General features: G+C 43.1%; 2 protein-coding genes across 11 annotated transcripts; one reads left to right on the forward strand and one right to left on the reverse strand.

Moving 5' to 3' along the window:
• The first annotated feature begins 502 nt into the window (after positions 1–502).
• Positions 503–16,751, forward strand: LOC136434316 (copine-8-like). 10 transcript variants are annotated; one of them, XM_066427068.1, is made up of 21 exons: positions 503–679; positions 2,912–3,050; positions 3,321–3,361; positions 3,769–3,815; positions 4,109–4,212; positions 4,496–4,535; positions 5,598–5,674; positions 6,108–6,149; positions 6,747–6,810; positions 7,427–7,530; positions 8,378–8,482; positions 8,897–8,938; positions 9,503–9,581; positions 10,354–10,469; positions 11,278–11,324; positions 12,061–12,166; positions 12,495–12,698; positions 13,253–13,355; positions 13,650–13,707; positions 14,106–14,179; positions 14,586–16,751. In XM_066427068.1, exons 2-21 carry the CDS (start codon positions 2,968–2,970, stop codon positions 14,811–14,813), a joined length of 1,764 nt encoding a protein of 587 aa, XP_066283165.1. In that variant the 5' UTR covers positions 503–679; positions 2,912–2,967; the 3' UTR covers positions 14,814–16,751. The 10 variants fall into 10 exon arrangements, with proteins under 10 accessions (XP_066283165.1, XP_066283163.1, XP_066283166.1 ...); XM_066427066.1 differs by having other exon boundaries at positions 503–665; XM_066427069.1 differs by lacking the exon at positions 503–679 and adding an exon at positions 694–712.
• Positions 16,752–18,586: 1,835 nt separating this feature from the next.
• LOC136434318 (UDP-glucuronosyltransferase 2C1-like) lies at positions 18,587–22,691 on the reverse strand. The gene is made up of 4 exons (XM_066427077.1): positions 22,264–22,691; positions 21,027–21,246; positions 19,937–20,156; positions 18,587–19,384 (listed from the first exon to the last, which is right to left on the reverse strand). The coding sequence occupies exons 1-4, from the start codon at positions 22,615–22,617 to the stop codon at positions 19,087–19,089; spliced, it is 1,092 nt and encodes a 363-aa protein (XP_066283174.1). The 5' UTR covers positions 22,618–22,691; the 3' UTR covers positions 18,587–19,086.
• Positions 22,692–23,157: the final 466 nt, after the last annotated feature.

Here is a 23,157-nt window from a genome sequence, read left to right on the forward strand (position 1 = left end):
GTAAAAAAAAGTCTTTATTGGGGATTATTGTCTAAACAATGAACGACAAGAAGTTCTGGAGAGAAACTTCACCTCATAAGAGGAGGACCGATGATGATGATGATGATGATGATTGTCTAACCCTGCAGCGAGAAAGAAGCTGCTGCTTATAGTGGGCTATTGACTTACGTGAATACCTTATTCCTTGGATTATTCAGTATTTTTTTTCTTTAAAAAAAGATAAGATCCATTCTCACCCATCCACATTGGTTTATGTTATCATAATGTACACTCAGACGGCTACTAACGTTATAACTTATATACTAAAAAGTTATCAATGCTAAAACAGCAACTGAGTACCTGGGCATGTCTTTTCATCTCACTTTAAAAACGGTCACTGGCGCCGACATACAAACAAATGTTTACGGGGTCCGTGAAAGCATGAAGATTAGGTCAAAGTTCCCGCCATTTCCTGACCGGGATGACCTGCCTGCAGGGTTAAAGGTCAGGGGCGGGGCAGGTCATGAGATAAGACACCGCACGGTACAACCATCTTAGGTTACAGCGTCTTCTGGAAACAACCACAATTTCCTACCCCTGAGGGAAGCAGAAGACACCGAACCTTAGCTGGAATTGTCGCTGGAACCTTCCCTAACGTCTTGGGGACAAACCACCAAACTTCGGAGGTGGGTGGGCCACAGTAAGGGGACTGTCCTTTAATCACCCAACCCTGGTAATGTTTATTTGTGTGCATGAAATTAAAACAAAATCTGCCGGCGTTCAGAAAAAAAATCTCAATTTTTGTTGCTACCTCCTTGCTTAGGGGAAAGGTGATATTTTAGGCAACAACGATGCGATGCACGGATGGCATGCAGTCAGAAAAGGTTGTATAATTCTAGTTAAAGAAAACACCGGTGCGAGACACATTATGTTTGTTTATTATTGGACTGTTCCAAAACAAAGGTGGAGGGGTCGGACTGACACATTGGACAGGACAACAACCATATCAATATGTACTATTATATGGATACAGATTGTTTATCTAAGGAAGACTAGTTAGATACATTATGTTTCAGTGGGAGGTTTAAAACAGAAGAAAAAAGCCTCTTCATCCCTCCTTCACATGTATGTTTTGGAATCGGCCATTGCTCGCATAACTCTGGACGTGACAGACGACTTCCTGGTTTAATCACGATGTGCGCGACTCTTCTGTAGTACTAGCGGCTAGCGGAACACACGTAAGTCTGATAAACCTTCTGATTATGTCCCACAAGCTGACAGCGATTCCAGCAGCCTGCCGTGGCCCGTTGCGTCTTGAGTGTATACATGTTAGTGGAAGAGTACAGTAGTTAGACCCCGCCCATTTCTAACCGTGACTCACACTGATATTTTGTTTTGTTATTGTGCAATGTTGTGGAAATGTACTGTAGGTTGTTGTTTCGCAATAAGAACGTCCAGTTCTGTATTTAAAGGCAGAAGTTAGTTCTCTGTACGCTGAGTATAGTTCACATCGTACAGTCTAAATCTCAACATCGGTGCACGGCTGTTTTTGTAGTAACGTTAGCTGTGCACAACAGAAGATACTAGAAGACATCTAACCACAACAAGGTATTAAACATACGTAGTGCAGTTGCGACTTGTTGTAGCGGTACTTTAGGTGTATGGATGTCTTTTTATGCCATTCCGCGCTATGATTTTGTCTTTGATTTTGTCCAAACACAAAGTATTTGGACAAATGAGAAAATGGTGCAAGAGGGAGTTGCAAGTTGTAGAGTGCCCCTCCCCCCATCCAGTGTTATTGTTTTGACAACTGTTAGCCATCATTAAGCCTACCAGTGTCGCATGCCAGTTCTAATGCTCACTTCTTATCACCCGATACTACCAGGCTTCCTATAGCAACATTGTCAGTTTCCTATTGCAATATAGTCAGTTTCCTTTCTGACTATTCTTGAGAATTTATTGTTGCAAGGGCCTTGAAAGTTGAATGTAACATATGTAGCAAAATTGTATATCGTTACTTGCTAAGTAATGCTTCATCTTTGTAGATGATCCTACAATAAATACATCACTGGTCTTTTCCGATGTTTACTCTGCTAAATACTAACTAAATTTTTTAACAGGGATTTGATTTTGCAGAAGAATGGAAATAAGATTTTTGCAGTTGAGACAATATTGTAATACAATGTATCAAGAATGTATATAAACACATAACAATGTCAACAAAACAGAAGCTAGAAGGGTTTTCTCTTGAAATTGTGGACTTTCTACAAAGCCTTTTACAATCAGGATAAACCATCGTACTACTACGTTACGTAGTTTGGGGTGACTTTTGTCCTGAATTTGCAGAATATTTACCTAAATTAACTTCCTCCCAGTTAGAAAAACAGTTAAGTGAGTGAGGCTGGCCATGGTCTTAAAAAATGGTCTTAACAACAAATCTCTGCTCTCAGAAGCTTGAGTTTTGTTATGAAATTGTTGACTTGACTACAACCGCTTTTGGGTGACTTTTGTCCTCAATTTGTAGATTTGATTATCTGCACTCTCCCACACTGAGGAAGTATAGAAGTCGGTATCTGTATCTGTATCTATATAGCGAGTACAACCGCCATTAGGCGTAACACACCAGCTTCGCAGGCACGCAGCGCGGCAGCATCTGGTTATATTACACCGAACGGTCTGTGACACCTAGACTTTGCATATCTGACTGCAACCGTTCTTTAAAGCTACGTAGTGAAGATGCTCCTACAGTACTTGATGGCAACAAGTTCCATTCTAATATATGGTTCTAGGAAAATACAAGTTTTTGAACACATCGATCCTTGGCATGTCTGCAGCCGCCATACATCAGACACTGATGCCTGCGAATGATTGATTGAATCCTTGGCTGGTACTTTTAATGCAAAATAACATGACCTGCATCGACCCCTTCCAGTTAGGAGACCACAGAGCCAGTTTGCGGTGAGCAGTAGCGTCGGCAGTCGAGCGAAGATGGCGGGAGTTCCTCACCAACCACAGAACCCGCTGCAAACCGTAGTTCCTGCCACCAAGGTGGAGGTGTCCCTGTCATGCAGGTCAGTTCTGCTAGAGGGCACTGCTGTATTGATAATGTTGGAGTACAAGCTGTGCACAAGGCTAAATAGTTGCTACATGTGCATCTTCCATGACTTAAGTGTTACAACTACACTGACACAACAAAAGTACAGCTACTTTCTTAAGATCTTCTACAACAGTTACTGTACATACATGTAGTAACAAGTGAATACGATGGACTAATCTTTGCACAAGTGTTTATGTATTAAACAACATTTTAGTTCTGGTTAATGTACCCTTATCTACCACAGGAACCTGCTGGACATGGATGTTTTCTCCAAGTCGGACCCGAGTAAGTTCTTTTCTAACCTTCGAGTGTCAACCAATATTTGTTTGTCCGTATTTCCTGTAATGCATGGGCCTGGTAGGGCTACCCATATGTCTACACGTATACAAATGTACTGGACGCTTGGAGGAAGAACTTAGAAGATCTTAATCAGAATAGCTAGTGGAAATGTCAAGCTAATTTTGGATCCCAATTAAGTCAAAGAGCAATTCCGGAATTTCCTTTCTTATCTGTATTATTGTTATTTTGTTGTTGTAAAGGTGCGCATGCACCTGTTTTGCCCCCCATTTCACATTGTGATAAACCCAAATAAACAAGTAATGCATATAGATACCTATCTATTAAAAATGACTAATTTCCAGGGTGTTTTTAAAGCCTAACCTGACCAATATTGCACCCCCCCTCCTCCACAGTGGCGGTGATGTTTGTCCAGGCGACGGCTTCCACCGAGTACAGAGAGGTGAAAAAACTACAGTCTTTTTTCGCTTTACCAATATTTTATTTGTCTTCTATAATCTTAAACACACAAAAAAAGCAAATACACCTAAAATTATCCTATATGCCAAGCTGTTAAGGATATGTTTTAAGCCCCAAAACTGTTTGTGTGCCATGTTCAGTGTAGTGGATTAAGCTTCCAAAAGATTTTGATTTTTGAATAAGATAAATAACCAGCTGTAACAGTGATGTGAAGGCTCTCCCTGAGCAGTGTTTTGTTTCAGTCTCTGATAACTATCGATGTCTCTCTCTCCCCAGTACGGTCGCACAGAGACGATATGGAACACCCTCAACCCCGACTTTGTCAAGAAGTTTACCATCGACTACTTCTTCGAGGAGTCTCAGAAGCTGATGTTTAAAGTGTGAGTTCTGCTGTTTAGATGTTGCAATCTCCCTTATTGTAATGTAGTGTAATGTAGGAAACTCGGTCAGGATCTTTTTTGATAAAAGTTTTAAGTAATATTAAGAACACTTGTATGAGGAAACACTTACAGTACAGCAAGAGCAAGAAGTCTAGACGAAAGTAGAGTGGTGGATATGTTAACTTTAAGTTAGTGCTAGTAGATGTTAAATGTCCATTTATGTAATCATAGAATGACAAATTTGAAGGTTAACTCACACTTTCCTCTGATGTCGTATTTCCAGGTATGACATCGACTCCCAAAGTGCCGATCTCTCCAAACATGTGAGTAGAAACGTTATCACTGCCCAAGCAAATCTTGGTCAGACAGGGCAAAATGGGGACTGGACTTACTTTAGGAGTCACTAAGATCCTCCTCTGGCAAATCTTAGTCCACTTACAACCCACCTTGCTTCCCCTCTACCACCATTAGGCTTGGAAGGGTATTTTACACTTTTTCTATATTTTGTTTAGTTTTATTTCAAACCAAACAGCAGACAATAATTCTATTATGCAAAAATACGACGTCGTTGTGATGTGAGAACTCACAGAAAATCGTCGTGCTATCGGCACGCTGTGGGAGCAGCCATTCTACAAATCTCTTGAGCGCGGTCGAACTTCGCTGACGCGTCCCGAACGCTTCCGGGGATTTGATCAAATGCGTTGCCCCAAAACACATTGTGTCTTTAGTCTCTACTGAGCCTTCCTTTTCTTGACTGGTGTAGAAAACTCATGGGGTCGCCCAGGCGGACGTTTTGCTCGTTGCTTCTGACAGGACACCAGCAGAAAGACATGCCACCGGAATTTGCTGAAACCTTGCCGAACCCTGTCGAAGACTGACGGCGAAAAACGATTGAGTTGCGCAATTTCGCTGGAGTTTTTGTGGCCTCGCGAAACTAAGGGGATCATCATTAGGCTCGTTTTTGTGTGGTTTTAAAAGCTCAAAGTATGAAGTTATTACGCAAATGTGCGTAACAGTATTAGTAAATGCCAATACCATAAATATTTCAGAATTTATCTATTTCCACTTTTTTGGCCATAAAACTGCTTTACCTTCCTTTAATAAAGAGCTGGAAATCCTGGGTTTATGTGCACTTTTGTGGACCCAAAAATGGAGCGGTGTACCTTATTCTTGACTGTGGGTGCACTGGTGCACCTACTAGTAGATTTTTATGTAGGGTTTCGCTGACATTTTATCTTTATTTTATGTTGTGCACGATAATCTTTCAGAGAAACTTAATTTTTAGTGCAGCTATTCCCAAAAATGAATTCCTAGCCCTGACATGAAAAAGAAAATGTAACATAACCTATCAAGAACATTGTTGTCTTGTTGTATTTTTTGTTCAGGACTTCCTCGGCCAGGTGACGTGTACTCTGGGCGAGATTGTCGGAGCGCCGGGCAGCAAGATCGAAAAGCCGCTCACGTAAGTCTGACCAGTCTCCCACCTCAACTGGGCTCCTGAAACAGTGCAAACAGCCATCAGCAAAAAGCCTCACTCCTAGCTAGCACAGCTCAACGTTTTCATTTCATTTTATGTCAGATTTCACTGGTGATTTCACTGTACTGGCCTGCAACTGCTTGTTGCCTGCTATTAGTATTAGGTTACCAAGCCCAGAAGCCTGACTGTATACACATGTACATGGGCGAAAGCACAATGATCTCCTTGCCTGAGGTTGTGTTGGCCTGTGAAGTTTCTACTGCAAAGTGCTGATGAACTGCATTGAAAATTATCCTTTCATCCTTCCACACATTTCATTTGTAACTAGAAAGAGTCTGGAAACTAAACTTGATTCTCTGCTGTTCTGTGTGTGTTCCCCCCCAATCACAACCCCCATCCACCCCCCCTGCCTCGGCAGACTGCCACACCTGGGTTTCAAAGAGAGGCTATTCAACATCAGGTCAGAGGTGAAACGTCTTAGCTGGTGTTTGTGCTTGCCCCCCCACCCAAAATTAACATGTCCCAACACAATCATCAATAAGAGCAGGGGTGACCTGTGTGCTCTGCTGAAAATGCAACCCTAGCCAAGCATTACACAGTCCTCATCAGCTTATAATCCAAAAGGCATTTAGTTTAGACTTTGCCCCAAGCATTCTGCTTTGAGCTTGACCTGCTTAAAATTACTTTTGTTTCAAGGCTATGAACCATGTGATACATGTATGTGGTTTACAACACATCAAGGAGATTATAGGGAAATACTGTAAATGGAAGAAAGGTTTGTGGTGGTTTCATGTTTGCTGTAAACTCTTCGTTGCAAACTTAAGACCACCACAAACTTTTTTGCCCTCCTACACCATTGTCTACTATAATTGTCTCAAACGCGAACTTAGAACCACCAGGAACAATCCATTTTCTCCCTACCACGAAATTAGAACCATGCGAACTTAAATGCATTAATCTTTACAGTATAACTTCCTTGAACACCTAAAGGAACCTTAAGTAGCTTGATGTGAACTGTTGTTGTTGTTGTTGTTGACTGTTGTTGCTGTTGTTCCAGAAGTGGTCCAGCGAAGAAGTGCGGCACGATCATCCTGTCAGCCGAGGAGCTCAGCAGCTGTAAGGTGAGTCAGGGTTAGCACGATAATCATGCACTGTTTGCTCATTACGTTAATGAAAGTTAGACATCCAGGTAGTAAGATACGCCAAAAATAATTATTCAAGCAACTGGATAAAATTTTGAAACAGTCAGACGTTTCAGACAGCATCCACTGTCTTTTGTCAGTGACTAATGATAGGGCTGAGAACACCAGGTTTTATACCAAAACTCTGAATAGGTGTTTGCTCATTAAATAATGTTTTTCGCAAGCCGTTGTGTAAGGTTCAGAACCGGCTGCCGTGTTCATTGTGGCGTCATGAGTAGGTATAAGCTACTGATTAATGTAATCACCTGGTGTGAAGATCAGATAAGAATAAAGAGCTGGATCCATGGAAGTATGGTTTCTGATGGTTCAATGTTAGATAACATCAGAAGGGTGTGTATTTGTTTTAAACGTTTATATTCCTTCAATGATGCTATTCCTGTTTCAGATAATAAGAAAATGTTGTATTTTGGTGTCTTATGCCCTTTAAAGACCTGTCTCTATGTTATAAGGCCTGCCTCTATGTTATAAGGACATGTCTACACTTATGTGTATGAATACTATGATCATGATAACCCCCCGCCCTGTTGTTGTCCAGGACGCCGTCACCCTGCAGTTCCGCGCCACCAAGCTGGACAAGAAGGATTTCTTCGGCAAGTCCGACCCCTTCCTGCTCTTCTACCGCTGCAACGAGGATGGAAGGCAAGGATCTTTCTCACTCCAGTTTCTTAAAGACACCTGCTTTCGCTCCTGATGACACTGATGGCTGAAAACCAACGTCAATACAAGTAGTTCCTCATTTGCAAGAACAAACAAGTTCAGTTGGTGTACGCCTAAAGCTAGATTCCTAGACTCGCCAAAAATAATTACTCAAGCAACTGGATAAGATTTTGAAACAGTCAGACGTTTCAGACAGCATCCACTATCTTTCGTCAGTGACTAAGGAAGGATCTGGTAGAACCAGGTTTTATACCAAAACTCTGAATAGATTATGTTTAACTATGAAATGATATCTTTAGTCACTGACGAAAGATAGCGGATGCTATCTGAAACGTCTGACTGTTTCAAAATCTTATCCAGTTGCTTGAGTAATTATTTTTGGCGTATCTTATTACCTGGATATCTAACCTTGAATCATCAACGTAGATTCCTAGACTCTTGTGGGTACATCATAGACTTTTTGTGTGACCTGGTGTTGAGCAATCCAGGCTTTCTTTTGACACCTGCTTTTGCTCCATTTGAAAGATGCCTGAAAACCTGAACAATATTTGTAGTTCCTTGGTGCAGCTGTAATGTTTAGCTGTGCTTTATGGTAACGGAATGATTTGGAATTCGTGTTTCTTAGCAGATCTTAAGTTTCATTGAACAAACTGTCATCTAAATCCTGCCCATATCAGGTACTGTATAGTTGGTAGTTTTGTTGGTATATAAAGTTCAACTGCTTTTCTTGAGTTTCACCAAACAAAAGTCCAGTTACTGTAGTTTAGAAATAAAAAATTATGGAATTTGTGATAAGTTGAATTAACGAATTTGAACTGTCTCTCCCCAGCTGGACAACCTGCCACAAGACGGAGGTGATCAAAAACACCCTCAACCCGCAGTGGAAGCATTTCACCATCCCCGTCAGGACCTTCTGCAATGCTGATTATGACAGGTAGGGGGAGCTCATGCACTGCTAGTCCTTCCTTGTAGACAATCACTCTATCAGGCTTCAGTAGTGTAAGTCATGACTCTAATTATTAAATCTGCATGTAATAAATGTTCCCTTAAGTTTTGTCATGTCAGTGGTAGTTAACTGATTTTGCAATAAGATTATTGTTCTTTTACAATACTTGCAATAATTCATTGTCTCCTTCATACTCTCAATTACCGGTTGTAAAGTTTTATTTTTGTTGTGTTTACTTGTTGTGAGGATAAAACCCATCACGTTGCTGTGTTTACTTGTTGTGTTTACTTGTTGTGAGGTTGAACCCATCATGTTGTTGTGTTTACTTGTTGTGAGGTTGAACCCATCATGTTGTTGTGTTTACTTGTTGTGAGGTTGACTCTGCCGTCTTGTCCGTTGCAGGACCATCAAAGTGGAGTGCTACGACTGGAACAGGGATGGCGGGTAAGTTGGAGTCTGTTATTTCTCAGGAATGCACAAACAGAGGTCGCAGTATTCTATGTTGTCATAACAAGCTTGCATGCATGCGTACATACAGCCCCCTAATGCAGGATGTTTGCTGGTTTTGCATGCGGCCTACCCTGTGCATGTCTGTGGTGAGTCTCTGCACACGCCTGGTCGCAAATATCAGACTTGAGATGTCTGCCTAAGTTTAAGCTTGTACTAAGTTGATGACACTCACAACACCATCCTGGGATGTTCTGATATTCAGAGATGACATATCACCAGTGAGACATCCCACCAAGCAAATTTGATTTTAATAGAACCATGTAACTCATGATAAGTCATTACCACAGTTAGTAATGTTCAACCATCTAGAGGTTACAATGTACCATGATGGCAAATTGTGATTAAGCCATGTACTTGCAACGGCAATATGGTGGAATTTATGGTGTTATGACGCTGCTAAGAGACTGTTGCCATGGTGATATCATGTTACGAAGAGACTGTTGCCATGGTGATATCATGTTACTAAAAGACTGTTGCCATGGTGATTTCCCGCCCCAGTAGCCATGACCTCATCGGCGTGTTCACCACCAACCTGCGCCAGCTGACCTCTGGACCCGCCGGATCACAGACCTTCGACGTGAGTTTATTTGTTTGTTTGTTTTGTTCATTTCACCAGGGTAAAAACATTGTCTGAAAGATGCTTTTCAATGTGCCCTGGGGGGGGGGGGGGGGGGGGGACTCCAAACAAAAGTGTTCACAGGTAAGTGCAACATGCCTGTTGTACACGTACATGACTGTATCCAACTGGTGTTCAGGAGCGATGTAGAATGTGAGACATACATGTAGGAATCTGATATGTCCGTATCAGTGAGATGATATCTGAAACCAAAGCACCAGGGTCAGCAGTTTTCATGTAAGAAGACTTGTAACATGAAAACTGCCGACTGCCTGTTCCCACCCAGTGTGATGTTAGCTCTGTAAAACTGATGTTGGTCCCCTTACTTAGACTCAGACTTAGACTTAGACTTAGAAGCTCCCAGTCGTGTGACGCATGAGGTAGAAGATTCCAGCTCGCTCTGTCTGCAGCCAGTCTGGTCAGTTGGTCCCCTCCAGGTTCAAATCCCCTGACACCACCGATCTTGTGCTCTTGGGAAAAAGGCACTTTACACGACTTTCCCCACTACAGCCAAGTGTAAAAAACGGCTACATTATGTGTGTGGGTCATGACATCAGCAATAGCTGCCTGTGTCCCACGTGTATTGCACTGTTGCAATTACAATAAAATCCAAAAAATCCTATACCTACTGACTGTCCTGTTCCCACCTCCATGTGTGATGTTGGCCCTGTATAACTGCTGTTGGTCCCCTCCAGGTTGTTTGTACCTACTGACTGTCCTGTTTTCACCTCAGGTGATCCACCCTAAGAAGAAAGCGAAGAAGAAGAAGTACAAGCACTCCGGCACGGTGACCCTGCAGTACGCCAAGGTGGAGCAGCAGTACTCCTTTCTGGACTACGTTAGGGGAGGGTGAGCCCACCGCAGACTTTGTTCTTCTTTGTTGTCTTGCATTAAACTGATAAATGTCTCAAAGCTTAGCACAAAAAGTACAAATATTTTATAAGATGAGGTGGGTTTTCTCCACTCACACAGGCCTAGGAGTGCTCCCACTTTTAGCCTGGACTATGTCAGGAGGGTCTCAGCCGACAGCAGATTCTGTTTTTATCTCATAAGGCCATGCTGATTCGATTGTGTGGATGACATCCTCTGAACCCCAAAACAGATATGAACGTGCAAAAAAGTTTGGCAAAAGTGGCCTTCATTACGAAATATAAGTGTTCAGGATGGTTGAACAAATGAATAAACACACGGAGCCGAACAATTGATATAGATTCTCTGTTCTTTCATGTCTTCTTCGACTTTAGAATTGACTTTGGCATTCTGCGACTATCACATTGCTGTCCATTTTCTGATATTGTTTTTGCAAAAACATTATACATATACGGCATGTATTTTCTCATTTTTAGCTGTTTTGTATGATTTACAGTATGGTCGCAACCTTTTTCCTTGTAAAATAGATAGATTTACATTACAATAGTAATAAGTTTATTGCAAATTCATGCCCGAAGCCTAAATGCAAATAACATACATAAAAGAACAGTGAACAAAATAGGTATAAAAGCTGCTTATCTAAATTATACAAATGTAATTGTCTATAACTAGTGAAGGGTTTGACTTCTCTTTTGTAAGCAATGGAAGACGTAATGTCCCACCTTTTCAATAGGATGGCAGAATGCAGCATTACTGAAACACAGTGTTCACACGGTTGTTTTCCCAGGACACAAATGAACTTCACAGTTGCCATCGACTTCACTGCTTCTAATGGTGAGGACAGCAAGATATGTACTAACTATGAATGTCATAGTACACATGACATGTAGTACAATATGATACAACTCATGCCCTGGTCAGACTACATGTATGTTATCAAAGTTTAATACAACAGCCCTGGGCTAAGTGTATTAGAAACTTTTTTTTTTTTTTTTTAATAATTTTTTTTTCAACTTTATTCACCACCACCGATTTTTACAATGAAGTTTTTACATCAAACTTAAGTTAAAATCACCACATCATTATAAAGTTAGAACATCACTTGAAAGTAACTTAACAGAAGCGACACAACATTTTTTAACAAAAACAAACTTTGTGTATTAGAAACTTACATTCTGTACCTAATGGCTGTACCTAAGGCAATTATCCTACTGAAGTCTCCTTAATTCTAATGAGTTGCAAATGGGCGCCAAATAGCAGCTCCACCAATCCTGACTGTCCATCACAATCAGCAGTTCAACCAATGACAGCATGGCAATTAATGATCCAACCAATGAGAGAATGGCTGCATGTTCATGATATTTGAATTCTTATGTTTTTATTTTGCATCTCATTGCATCATTTTGACGGAAATGGGCAGGACTTAAGTGTATAAGCGCCTTGCCACTTGCAAAATGATGTAGTACGCCCCTCATTTGATCTAAAAGAGCTTTTTTCGCAGAGAATGATTGCCTGTAGATGTTCTTCCAACTGTGTTGTTTACTCTGTGTAAATGTTTGTTTGTCTCCAGGCCAGCCGACGCAGCCGACGTCGCTGCACTACATCAACCCGTACGGGATGAACCAGTACGCCACGGCGCTGTCCGCCGTGGGGGAGATCATCCAGGACTACGACAGGTGACAGGAAATGCTTGTTTGTTTGCTTGTTGGTGTGTAGGTGCCACAAAAGGACCTCATTGTTGCCCAGGTCATGGGAGTTTAGTGCCTTTAGTGCTGGCTCTTTCCATGATCAGTGTATGTAGAGCATGTGTTGCTTGTTTTGTCCTGTACATTGACGAGTACAGAGGAGCGTGACAGGAAACGACAACTGTTTACTTTGTTTTTTGTTTTTCCTAACTCCCCATATATTCCTCTCTCCCTGTGCAGTGACATGTACAGAGGAGCATGTCAGGAAACATTTGTTTGTTTTTACTTCGCTAACTCATTCCCCTCTCTCTCTGCACAGTGACAAGTTGTTCCCGGCGTTTGGGTTTGGCGCGAGAACGCCGCCGGGCTACGTGGTGTCGCACTGCTTCCCGCTGAACGGGCAGCCGGGGAACCCGTACTGCTTCGGCGTGGCGGGCATCATGGAGGCGTACCAGTGGACGCTGCGCCAGGTCCAGCTCTTCGGCCCCACCAACTTCTCCCCCGTCATCAACCATGTCGCCAGGTAACCACTCATGTTGCTAGGTAACCAACTTCTCCCCCGTCATCAACCATGTCGCCAGGTAACCACTCATGTTGCTAGGTAACCAACTTCTCCCCCGTCATCAACCATGTCGCCAGGTAACCACTCATGTTGCTAGGTAACCAACTTCTCCCCCGTCATCAACCATGTCGCCAGGTAACCACTCATGTTGCTAGGTAACCAACTTCTCCCCCGTCATCAACCATGTCGCCAGGTAACCTCTCATGTTGCTAGGTAACCAACTTCTCCCCCGTTATCAACCATGTCGCCAGGTAACCTCTCATGTTGCTAGGTAACCAACTTCCCCCCCATCCTCAACCATATCGCCAGGTAACAAATCCATGCTTGTTGTTAGGTAACCAACCCATCCATGTTGCCATGTAAGCACACGCTTGTTGTAATCACGTACCCCACCCATGTTGCCAGGCAACCACCCCCCCATGCTACCAGATAATGGTCAGTCAGATATTGATTGACAGCTGCCATGTTGATTGACAGCTGCCGTGTTGATTGACAGCTGCCGTGTTGATTGACAGGTTGGCGTCCCAGAGCAGGGAGGGCGGGGAGTACTTCGTCCTGCTGATCGTGACAGACGGAGTCATCACCGACTTCGAACAGACCAAGGAGGCCATCGTCAACGTAAGTCTTGCAGAAGTCTAGAATAGAACAGACCAAGGAGGCCATCGTCAACGTAAGTCTTGCAGAAGTCTAGAATAGAACAGACCAAGGAGGCCATCGTCAACGTAAGTCTTGCAGAAGTCTAGAATAGAACAGACCAAGGAGGCCATCGTCAACGTAAGTCTTGCGGACGTCTAGAAGAAATTTTTTTAGCTTAGAGCTTGCTGTTGTTCCTCAACAGGGAACAGTGAGAAACTTTGCTGTTTGTGTGCTTGAATTGAGGCTTGTTGATTGACAGCTCTGTTTGTTTTCCAGGCGGCCACGCTTCCGCTGTCCATCATCATCGTCGGCGTCGGTAATGACGACTTCGAAGGTACATTTCTCTTTTCTGTACATCCTCCAAAGTCATGAGTAACTTAGTCTAACTTTAAGTCTTACAAAACTCTCAAGTCCCAAAAGGTCTCACATAGACCATTTTATTTCAGCCCTACATGATATTCAGAGAGAGAGAGTCAGAGAGAGAGACATTCACAAAACCGGGTTATACTGTCTTCAATCTTTGTTGCTGTGTTTAAACTACCCTGTGGTACTTCATGATTTGCCATACATTATATTTTGTGTTTGATCGTCCTTATCAAAAGTCTGGGCCAGGCCATGTCTTATGGATCACACTGGTAGCGTCTGCTGACCTTGGTTCAATCCTACACTACATCATGTGACCTTGTAGGTTTATGTGACATTGCATTGACCTTGCGCTGACCTTGTACACAGCTATGGAGATCCTGGATGGAGACGAGGTCCGGCTGTCGTACCGGGGCAGGCAGGCGGAGAGGGACATCGTTCAGGTGGGTACAGCTAAGGGTTATTACACGAAAGCTAAGGGTATAGCTAAGGGAACAGCTAAGGGTCATTACAGCTAAGGGTCAGCTGCTGTTCAGAACAGCTCATGGGCGCAGCTAAGGGTCGGCTGTCGTACCGGGGCAGACAGGCGGAGAGGGACATCGTACAGGTGGGTACAGCAGCTAAGGTTACAGAACAGCTGCTGTTTAGAACAGCTTATGGTACAGCCTGGTTCCAATTAGTTGCTAACTTGGAGACAATGGTTCAATCCTGGTTGAGGCTGAGAGGAGGTGCCTCGAGCGCTAGGCACTACAAGGGTCTGACTGGAAGAATGAACCCTTTTTTTTACTCTGGGGAAACACAAAGTCCAAGCTCCAGTGTGTTTATTTGTTGTTGTTTACCCCCCGCCAGTTTGTTCCGTTCCGTGACTACGTGGACAGGCAGGGGAACCAGGTCCTCAGCCAGGCACGGCTGGCCAAGGATGTCCTGGCAGAGGTGCCCGACCAGCTGCTGTCCTACATGAAGAAACACGGCATCAAACCGGGCGCGCCGCCGCCAGCCTACATGGGGCCTTCAGGGTCCTCGGTTCCCACGGCTCCTTCTGCACCTGCAGGCCCGGGGACCACCAACATCGTGTAGGAAAACACACATTGTGTAGTGTCACAAACATCGTGTAGGAAAACACACATTGTGTAGTGTCACAAACATCGTGTAGGAAAACACACATTGTGTAGTGTCACAAACATCGTGTAGGAAAACACACATTGTGTAGTGTCACAAACATCGTGTAGGAAAACAGACATTGTGTAGTGCCACAAACATCACATACGGCCACAGCAACTTTGCTTAGTGGAGGAAGGTTCAAGTCTACCATCATGATAATGATATACAGTTAAACCTGGTTGGGCAACCAACTGGCACTCCAGTCACAAGCCACATTAAAACAGTCCAGTCAATTTTACATAGTTAACCCCACCCTGTCCTCAGCAACCATTTTCCTCAGTCTCTTGAGTGGTTGCTGAATCCAGGTTTGACTGTACTTTGATGATATACGCGACTATTCAACTGGTCACATAACATTTAGAAATACATTTTATAATTTTCGATCTTTGACACACATGTGCTTTCTAAGATATATATGTTAAGACAGAAGTAAACTTCCAGAGACTAACAATTGCAGAGGGAAGTTAGCTTACAGGAAATGTGAAACTTAACAGTCACTGTGCTTTCAGTAAGCAGTTAAAACAAAGGGCTTCCAGCTCGGTGTCCTTAAGATTTGTAAAACGACTAAAGTTTCCAAACGGTGCAGTAAAATGCTCAGTTCCTAACTCTCAGTAAGGCCACTTAAACTAACTCCTAAGATGTGTCAACGGCGGACTGTGTCGCCTGGGGGAACAGAGTAGACTAAGTCCGGGCAATCCGCCAAAATGATGATGATAAGATCTGTCAAGCAACTTGTAAAATTTGTGATGTAAGAAAATGAATTAATCAAGAATGATTTAATGTTGATATCAGCTGCAATGATTTGGGGGTTCTTCCTGGTTTGCTATGATATAAACATCAGTGTGAGATGTTAGATGTGAGGGAGAATCGTGTAAGACTTTGAATATTTGTTGTATCAGTGCCATATCTTAAGCATATAGCCAAACAGATACATAGACAGTCGTGGATGTTTCATACAAAATCCAGCTGTCTTGTGATGGAAAACACTGTCACAGATCCTTGTCGAAGATCCATGAAAAAAAGACACATGTGACTTTGGAAGGGAGTGGTCAAGTTACACCAGGAGGTGTCATGTTACACTAGCATCCACAGAGGTGGAGGGTAAGATTCCCAGAAAAAACTAACGTCTGTCCTACTTTCAGGGTTGTTGTAAATATAACTGCATGTTGTTCAGCCTTTCTACAATATACAAGGCTTCCATGTTTTTCTAACATTAACATTGTGATTACTAAGTAATTATTGATAATGTGGTAGGTTATTCTTACTTGACAGAATTAGTGCAACATTTTCATACTTTAATTGAAAGAATTTAACTTCACTCCAACACAAGATTTGGGCCTTGCCAAATTCAAAACCAGACCTCTGGTCTCCTTAGGATAAATGTAGAGTAGAGTTGAATCTGTTCCTGTTAATTACCAACACAGATGAACTTTCAACGGTAATTTTGATACCTAATGTACATATTGAACTGTATCTGACCAGAAGAGGGCAGGAAGGAGAGGGGAGGGGAGGAATTGGAAAGAAGAAAGTCGACAAAGAAGTTGGAACACAGTTATACACGATCTCCAATGACACATGTAGAAGAGGAATATGTCAAATGAGCTGTGAGACCTCCTCTACTGCGCAGACCCCTCCCCAGTCCTTCCTGGTGCCCCTCCATTGATCTGAAATGTCAAATAACTGGCTCGTATTCTAAAGTTTGTACCTTTTGATATGAAGTAAGTTTATGAGTATAAATGTTGGTGTGAAAACTTATATTTACAGACATATTTATACACACTTTTGCCATATTTATTAGGTGGATAAGCAAATTGTTAACCTGCGAACTTATATAAAACCCTGGCAAATTTACAATCGATGAAATTGTAGTTTTCTTGTACGCAATGATGTACTTTTTACCAGCCATATTTCCGGTATCCCGTCTGCCACCTTCCTAAATCCCCGGTCACACAGTCAACCAGCTTCAGCCATGGTATTTGTTGATCGCCGGAATGTCACCTAACTGTAAGATCGACAGAGGGTTGTAAATATTTTTCACCTGAGAATCTACCCTGTCATATTTAACAAGCCTAGGGCTTTTAGCAGCCCTGCCACTGATCAGCGAGGGATTTTGAAACACAGGCTAGGTGACAAGTGGCTAGGTGACAAGTGGCTAGGTGACACAGGCTAGGTGACAAGTGGCTAGGTGACACAGGCTAGGTGACAAGTGGCTAGGTGACACAGGCTAGGTGACAAGAGGCTAGGTGACACAGGCTAGGTGACACAGGCTAGGTGACAAGTGGCTAGGTGACACAGGCTAGGTGACAAGTGGCTAGGTGACACAGGCTAGGTGACAAGTGGCTAGGTGACACAGGCTAGGTGACAAGAGGCTAGGTGACACAGGCTAGGTGACACAGGCTAGGTGACAAGTGGCTAGGTGACACAGGCTAGGTGACAAGTGGCTAGGTGACACAGGCTAGGTGACACAGGCTAGGTGACACAGGCTAGGTGACACAGGCTAGGTGACAAGTGGCTAGGTGACAAGTGGCTAGGTGACACAGGCTAGGTGACACAGGCTAGGTGACAAGTGGCTAGGTGACACAGGCTAGGTGACAAGTGGCTAGGTGACACAGGCTAGGTGACACAGGCTAGGTGACAAGTGGCTAGGTGACACAGGCTAGGTGACACAGGCTAGGTGACAAGTGGCTAGGTGACACAGGCTAGGTGACAAGTGGCTAGGTGACACAGGCTAGGTGACAAGTGGCTAGGTGACACAGGCTAGGTGACAAGTGGCTAGGTGAGATGGTCCACGCAGGGGAGAAGATCGAGAGGAAGACCAAGGGAGACGTGGAGACGTAGTATGGAAAGAGAAGTAAAGAGAAGAGGCTTCTCCCTAAACGAGGCTCCCAGTATTGCGGCAGACGGGTCTAGATAGAGGGACTCTTAAAGCCTCATGTGCCATTTGGCTGAGAAGAGGAGTGAGTGAGTGAGTGAGTAAGTGCGTGAGTAAGTGAGTGAGTAAGTGCGTGAGTGAATGAAGGAGTGAATGAATGAGTGAGTGAGTGAGTGAATGAATGAGTGAGTGTTCATGAGTGAGTGAGTTGATAAGTAAATGAGGTGAAGACAAATTTAGACAGTTCAGTAGTAGTTTAAATCTAGGTCCGATGTTGAAAATAATGTTTATAGTGTTTGTGTGAATATTCGTTCATCAATTCTCGCCCTTAGCAACTTGATTCTTTTAATGCGTTGACCCAAAAATTGGTCTGTAACTTCAGCAATTATCTTATAGGAACCAATGCTTAAGGGATGATTCCCATCTTGCATCACACTCCATGGGGGGTCTGCATGAAGGGGCACCACTCAATTCCTGGATCATAAATGGTTCATTAATTTCTTTATCTGTAAACAATAATTTTTAAAAATTTTGTTGATTTTGTATTCATAAATATGTGGTCTGTTAGAAAAAAACACCCTCCCCTGGTCTTTAACTGTCTACAACGACGCGTAGGTCATGGTGAACTTTGGGCCCCCTGGCGGCTGTCATCGGAAGGCCCGGTTTATCGATGTTTTTGTTTGTCTATTATTTATTGTTTATTTTCAGGGCATAAAACATTCGTAGCTGAAGCTTATGTGGCTTTTCGTGCCCCCCTCCAAACTAGACAATAGTTATACATAATCAAAACGTAGCAAAATTAACGAAAGAACAAATGGAAATTACACCATAAATCCTAATGATGCAAATGTAAATTTGAGTTGTAAACATAATAAGTATGATTACGCTATACAATAAGTGTGATTACGCTATACATGATCATAGTTTACAATTTATAAAGACATCAAAATTATACAAAAATAAAATGTCATCCATAGAATCTGGTCAGTGTGGTCTACTTTGGTTTTACCCCAGTAGTAAACGATAAAAAGTTATATATTCACACTACACTGGCTTCCAAATCAAGTGGTCAAGGATATTTGTTAGATTAGGAATTATAAGAGACCATTTTAATTCTTATTTTGCTGCTTACCTTTAGGTTTTGAAGAAAGAAATAACTGTTGAATCACTATGCCATAAAGTCCCAAGGTCACCTTGTTATGTCACTACATCTTTATTTGCCGTGTATATACTAGTAGAAAGGGAACCATCTCACTGATGGCTTATCTTATCACCTAACGGTTAGTTTCATATTGCAGATTATCTAACGTTAGATGTCTACTGAGACTTCAGCTTGCCGCCAAGTTTACAGCAAATCTTCCTACAGAAGAACGAACAGCTGCACCACACGGTACCCAGGACAGCTGAACAGACGGTCAGCAGGAACACAGCCACGTCCAGCAGGTAGTACTGGTACCACGGCAGCTCCCCGGCGCGTGCGCGGAGATGAGGCAGTCGGCCATGTTTGATGACGTGTTCTATCCACCAGACGGCCCGCTCCATGGGTGACTGGGGCTGGTCACGGTGTAAGCGAGACAGGCGGGTTGCGGTCTCCTGGTAGCTGTGAAGCAGTATACTAGTATATAACGGGGCAAAATGACTTTGAAGAATGGATTCCTATGATAATGTGGTAGTCAAGATCACTTCGAATTCGCTGCTAAACAATTATTCACCAATCCTTTATTCTTTACCAAATTCCACACTGCATCAAAGATACACATCGAACCTGAAAGTCCCTCTCTCTAGGTCTCTCTTTGTCTCTATCTGTGTCTCTATCTGTATCTCACTCACTCTCTGTTTCTATCTGTCTTTCTCTCTCTCTCTCTCTCTCTCTCTCTCTCTCTCCCTCTCCCTCTCTTCATACTGACATACATACATATCAATAAAGACAAAGCGGTAGAGTTCCGTCGAATATCTTTCTCTCTCTTCCCTCTCTTTCCCCCTCTCTCTCCTTCTCTCTCTCTCTCTCTCTCTCTCCATACATACATATCAATAAAGACAAAGCGGTAGAGTTCCGTCGAAAAGACGCTTATAACCCATTGTAAATGGCGCAGTAGCTCGAGCGTGATAACCTGCTGTATGTTTAGTGTATACCGAACCCTGTACAACCATGTAACATCAACCCTACCTGTTGTTGGTGGCAACATGAAGAATGGCCTGGTACAACTGTTCGGCGGTGACCGTGCTGAAGTCCAACCTCACCCCCAGTCCCCTGGCCACCACCCGGGCGGCGTTGGCGGGCTGATCCGCGAACAGCGGCAGACAGACCATGGGCACGCCGTGGTGCAGGGCCTCGTACAGTCCGTTCGACCCAGCGTGAGTTATGAAGGCTCGGGTCTTTGGGTGGGCTACAGAAAAGTACAGTAAGTCAGACGCATTCTGAGCAAATCATCTAGAAAAACTAGAAAGGTAAGTTTAGCAAGCAAATAAGGAATGTTCATTTTCCGCACATGGTCTATCTTTACATTTCTACGAGGAAGGGTATAGTGTTTAAGTTGCAGACGTTGACACAGCATACGCAATCTGATCAATGTTTGGATGGCTCAGACATAAGATAAAACATGCCTACGTACATTACTCAGGGGTTTGACTTCTTCTTTGGAGGCAGTGGCTAATGAACAGTCCAGCGTATTTAATAATAGGTGGGTTTTATGATGTTAGTAGATAAGTCTTAAAGGGTTTGAGCTACTACTACTACTCATCATCATCATCTATCGGCCATCGGCCGGGACTAAATGTCTACTACTACTTCTACTACTACTACTACCATTACTACTGCTGCTGCTGCTACTACTACTACTACTACTACTACCATTACTACTACTACTACTGCTACTTACTACTACTACTACTACTGCTGCTGCTGCTTCTACTACTACTACTACTGCTACTTACTACTACTACTACTACTGCTGCTGCTGCTTCTACTACTACTACTACGACTGCTACTACTACTACTACTACTGCTATCACTAGCACCATAAACCACGTTGAAGACCAAGATGATACCTTCCTAACATTAGTACTAAGTCAGGTGGCTGTGAGGTTGGGAGGATATAGAGTCTACAAAGAGAAAGGGGGGAGTAGCAAGTAGGATAAGTAAACCGCTTCACTGTTGGAGTCTAGGGCATTAAACATTTTGCCAGTAATACAAATGAATAAGTGGTTTAATCTTCTCCTCCCCCACTCATTTCTTTGTCTTATAATGAGAATCTTACCCAGCAGGTCGTTCTGAGGCAGCCAGGCCAGTAGTTTGGTGTTGTTGCCCAGACCGGTCGGCTTCTCTCCCACGTACCGCCACACCACCTTCTGTCGGAGTCGGGCGAAGGCTGCCGCCAAGACGTCTCGCCTCTCCGTCGACATCGTCTTGACCATCGACCCGAAACTGACCACAATCACTCCGTCGTCTCCAGCGCTCTGGACAAATGCTTCCATGTCCTGTGTAAAGTTTAACAACACATAACGTTAGTAAAGTTTCTTGACGTTTGCGTCAATCAACATTCACAATGTAAACAGCTGTAAGGATCAAACAATGGTGGGTAAAAAAAATGGGGGGGGCTTCTAAACCTGGAAATCTAAGTTCAAAACGGTATAATCACTATAATGTATCATCACCAAATTTCCAGTGAGTGATGGAAATGTAAAGATGAATAATTCCTGTAACTTAAATAACGTTATGACGCATTATGACGTTATTATGACGTCATTGGTGTGATTTATGGGCTAAAGCCGTCAAAATAGGAATTCCAGTTTTACCTAAAGGTATTGACCAATAATCTAACATAAAAGGTACCATTTTGATATTGAAGTCTGCCAAGTTAATTTTAACCGCAATGAAGTCAAAATGACTTTATAGAATGACGTCATATGTATTCAGCTATCCCTTGGGATCCGCCATCTTCGATAGGCAATCTTGAAATTTTTGAAGATACATTTTTTTCAACTTGTAACACCAAAACACAATGAAAATATACTAGAAAAATTAATTTGAATGTTTTTTGTGAAAAACATACCGAGTAATGACGAATTTGAAGCGGAAAAAGGCTGTTTAGACCAAAACTAATTATATTAGCCGTCATCTTGGATTTTGACCAATGACGTCACCAAATTAGCATAATTTATTAATATCAAATCATGAAAGCTACATCAAATTATACATGATGTTAATAATGTTGGAAAACAACTGAGGTTGACCAAGCCGAAAACCTTGAAACCTCATTGTTTAAGCTGGATATTAGTGAATCTTGTAAAATATGCCTGTCAGAAACCCGTTACCATGGCAACACAAAAAATACCACACTCAAACTATTATGATAAGATTGTTGCCAACAAAATTCTAGGAAAAGTCACCAAGGCACACATCGCTAGGCAGTTGTACCACGTCAAAGTTGGCGCGGGCACTTTTAGTCCACCCCCACCCCGTCTAGATCATAGGGTTAGAGTTTAAAAACTCACCTCAGTCAGGGGGTTGACCGCACGGATATTCAGTCCCCCAACCTGAACCATGTTGGGCATGCTGGGACGAGGGAAATCCAGGACATTGTCGGTTCGATAAAGCCACAGGTCCGTACGTGACGTCACACTCTGAATAGTTTCATTCTCGCTGACGTAGGTACGTACTAGTTCGTCATACTTGCTACTCACGTCCCAACGCGCCTTCATAGGGAAAAGAGAAGACAAGACAACGTTCTGAAGTCGTTGTATAAAGCTCATGTCATCGGTAAAATTGGTACCTAGAAAAGGCACGTACGACAGAGGCAGCGGAACACCTGTAGCTTTTTCGTCCAGGCAGTTTGGATCGCCACGCATCACGGCGATGTGAGGAACCCGGAAGTCTAGGTGGGCTGAGAGGATGGCGCCGCAAGGAAGGAAGGGGTCAGAAATAAGAGGGTCTGCATGGGGGGGTCCTGGCAACGCTTAACGGTAAATTCAGGCCAGCCGATAACGCTTAACGGTAAATTCAGGCCGGCTGATAACGCGTTACGGTAAATTCAGCATTTTTAGAAGATGAGACATCCTGAAGACGACGTTTTTTTGCCACTAGTCGTCCCGATCTTGTGGTAAGAGACCTATTACGCTATGCCATTCTCGCACGCCTGCTCCGAACCCTTTAAATTCGGCGGCGACAGGAAATTTCGTATTGGTGGGACGAAAAGTTCATGATCACGATGAAGAGCGCCGAAGGCGCGACAAAAATTTTCAAATCTTGACCCTCTGAAACGCTATTTCCTGCATTCTGAGGGGGGATTTTGCTGAAGAGTAAGCTATGTTTTCTCTCTATTTGAAAAAAAAGGGGCGTCACGCCCTCCAGACCTCGCCGGAGCTGCGACATGCTCCCGAGGAAAATTC

This window comes from Branchiostoma lanceolatum, chromosome 5 (genome assembly GCF_035083965.1).
Source record: "Branchiostoma lanceolatum isolate klBraLanc5 chromosome 5, klBraLanc5.hap2, whole genome shotgun sequence".
Taxonomy (NCBI): Eukaryota; Metazoa; Chordata; class Leptocardii; order Amphioxiformes; family Branchiostomatidae; genus Branchiostoma; species Branchiostoma lanceolatum.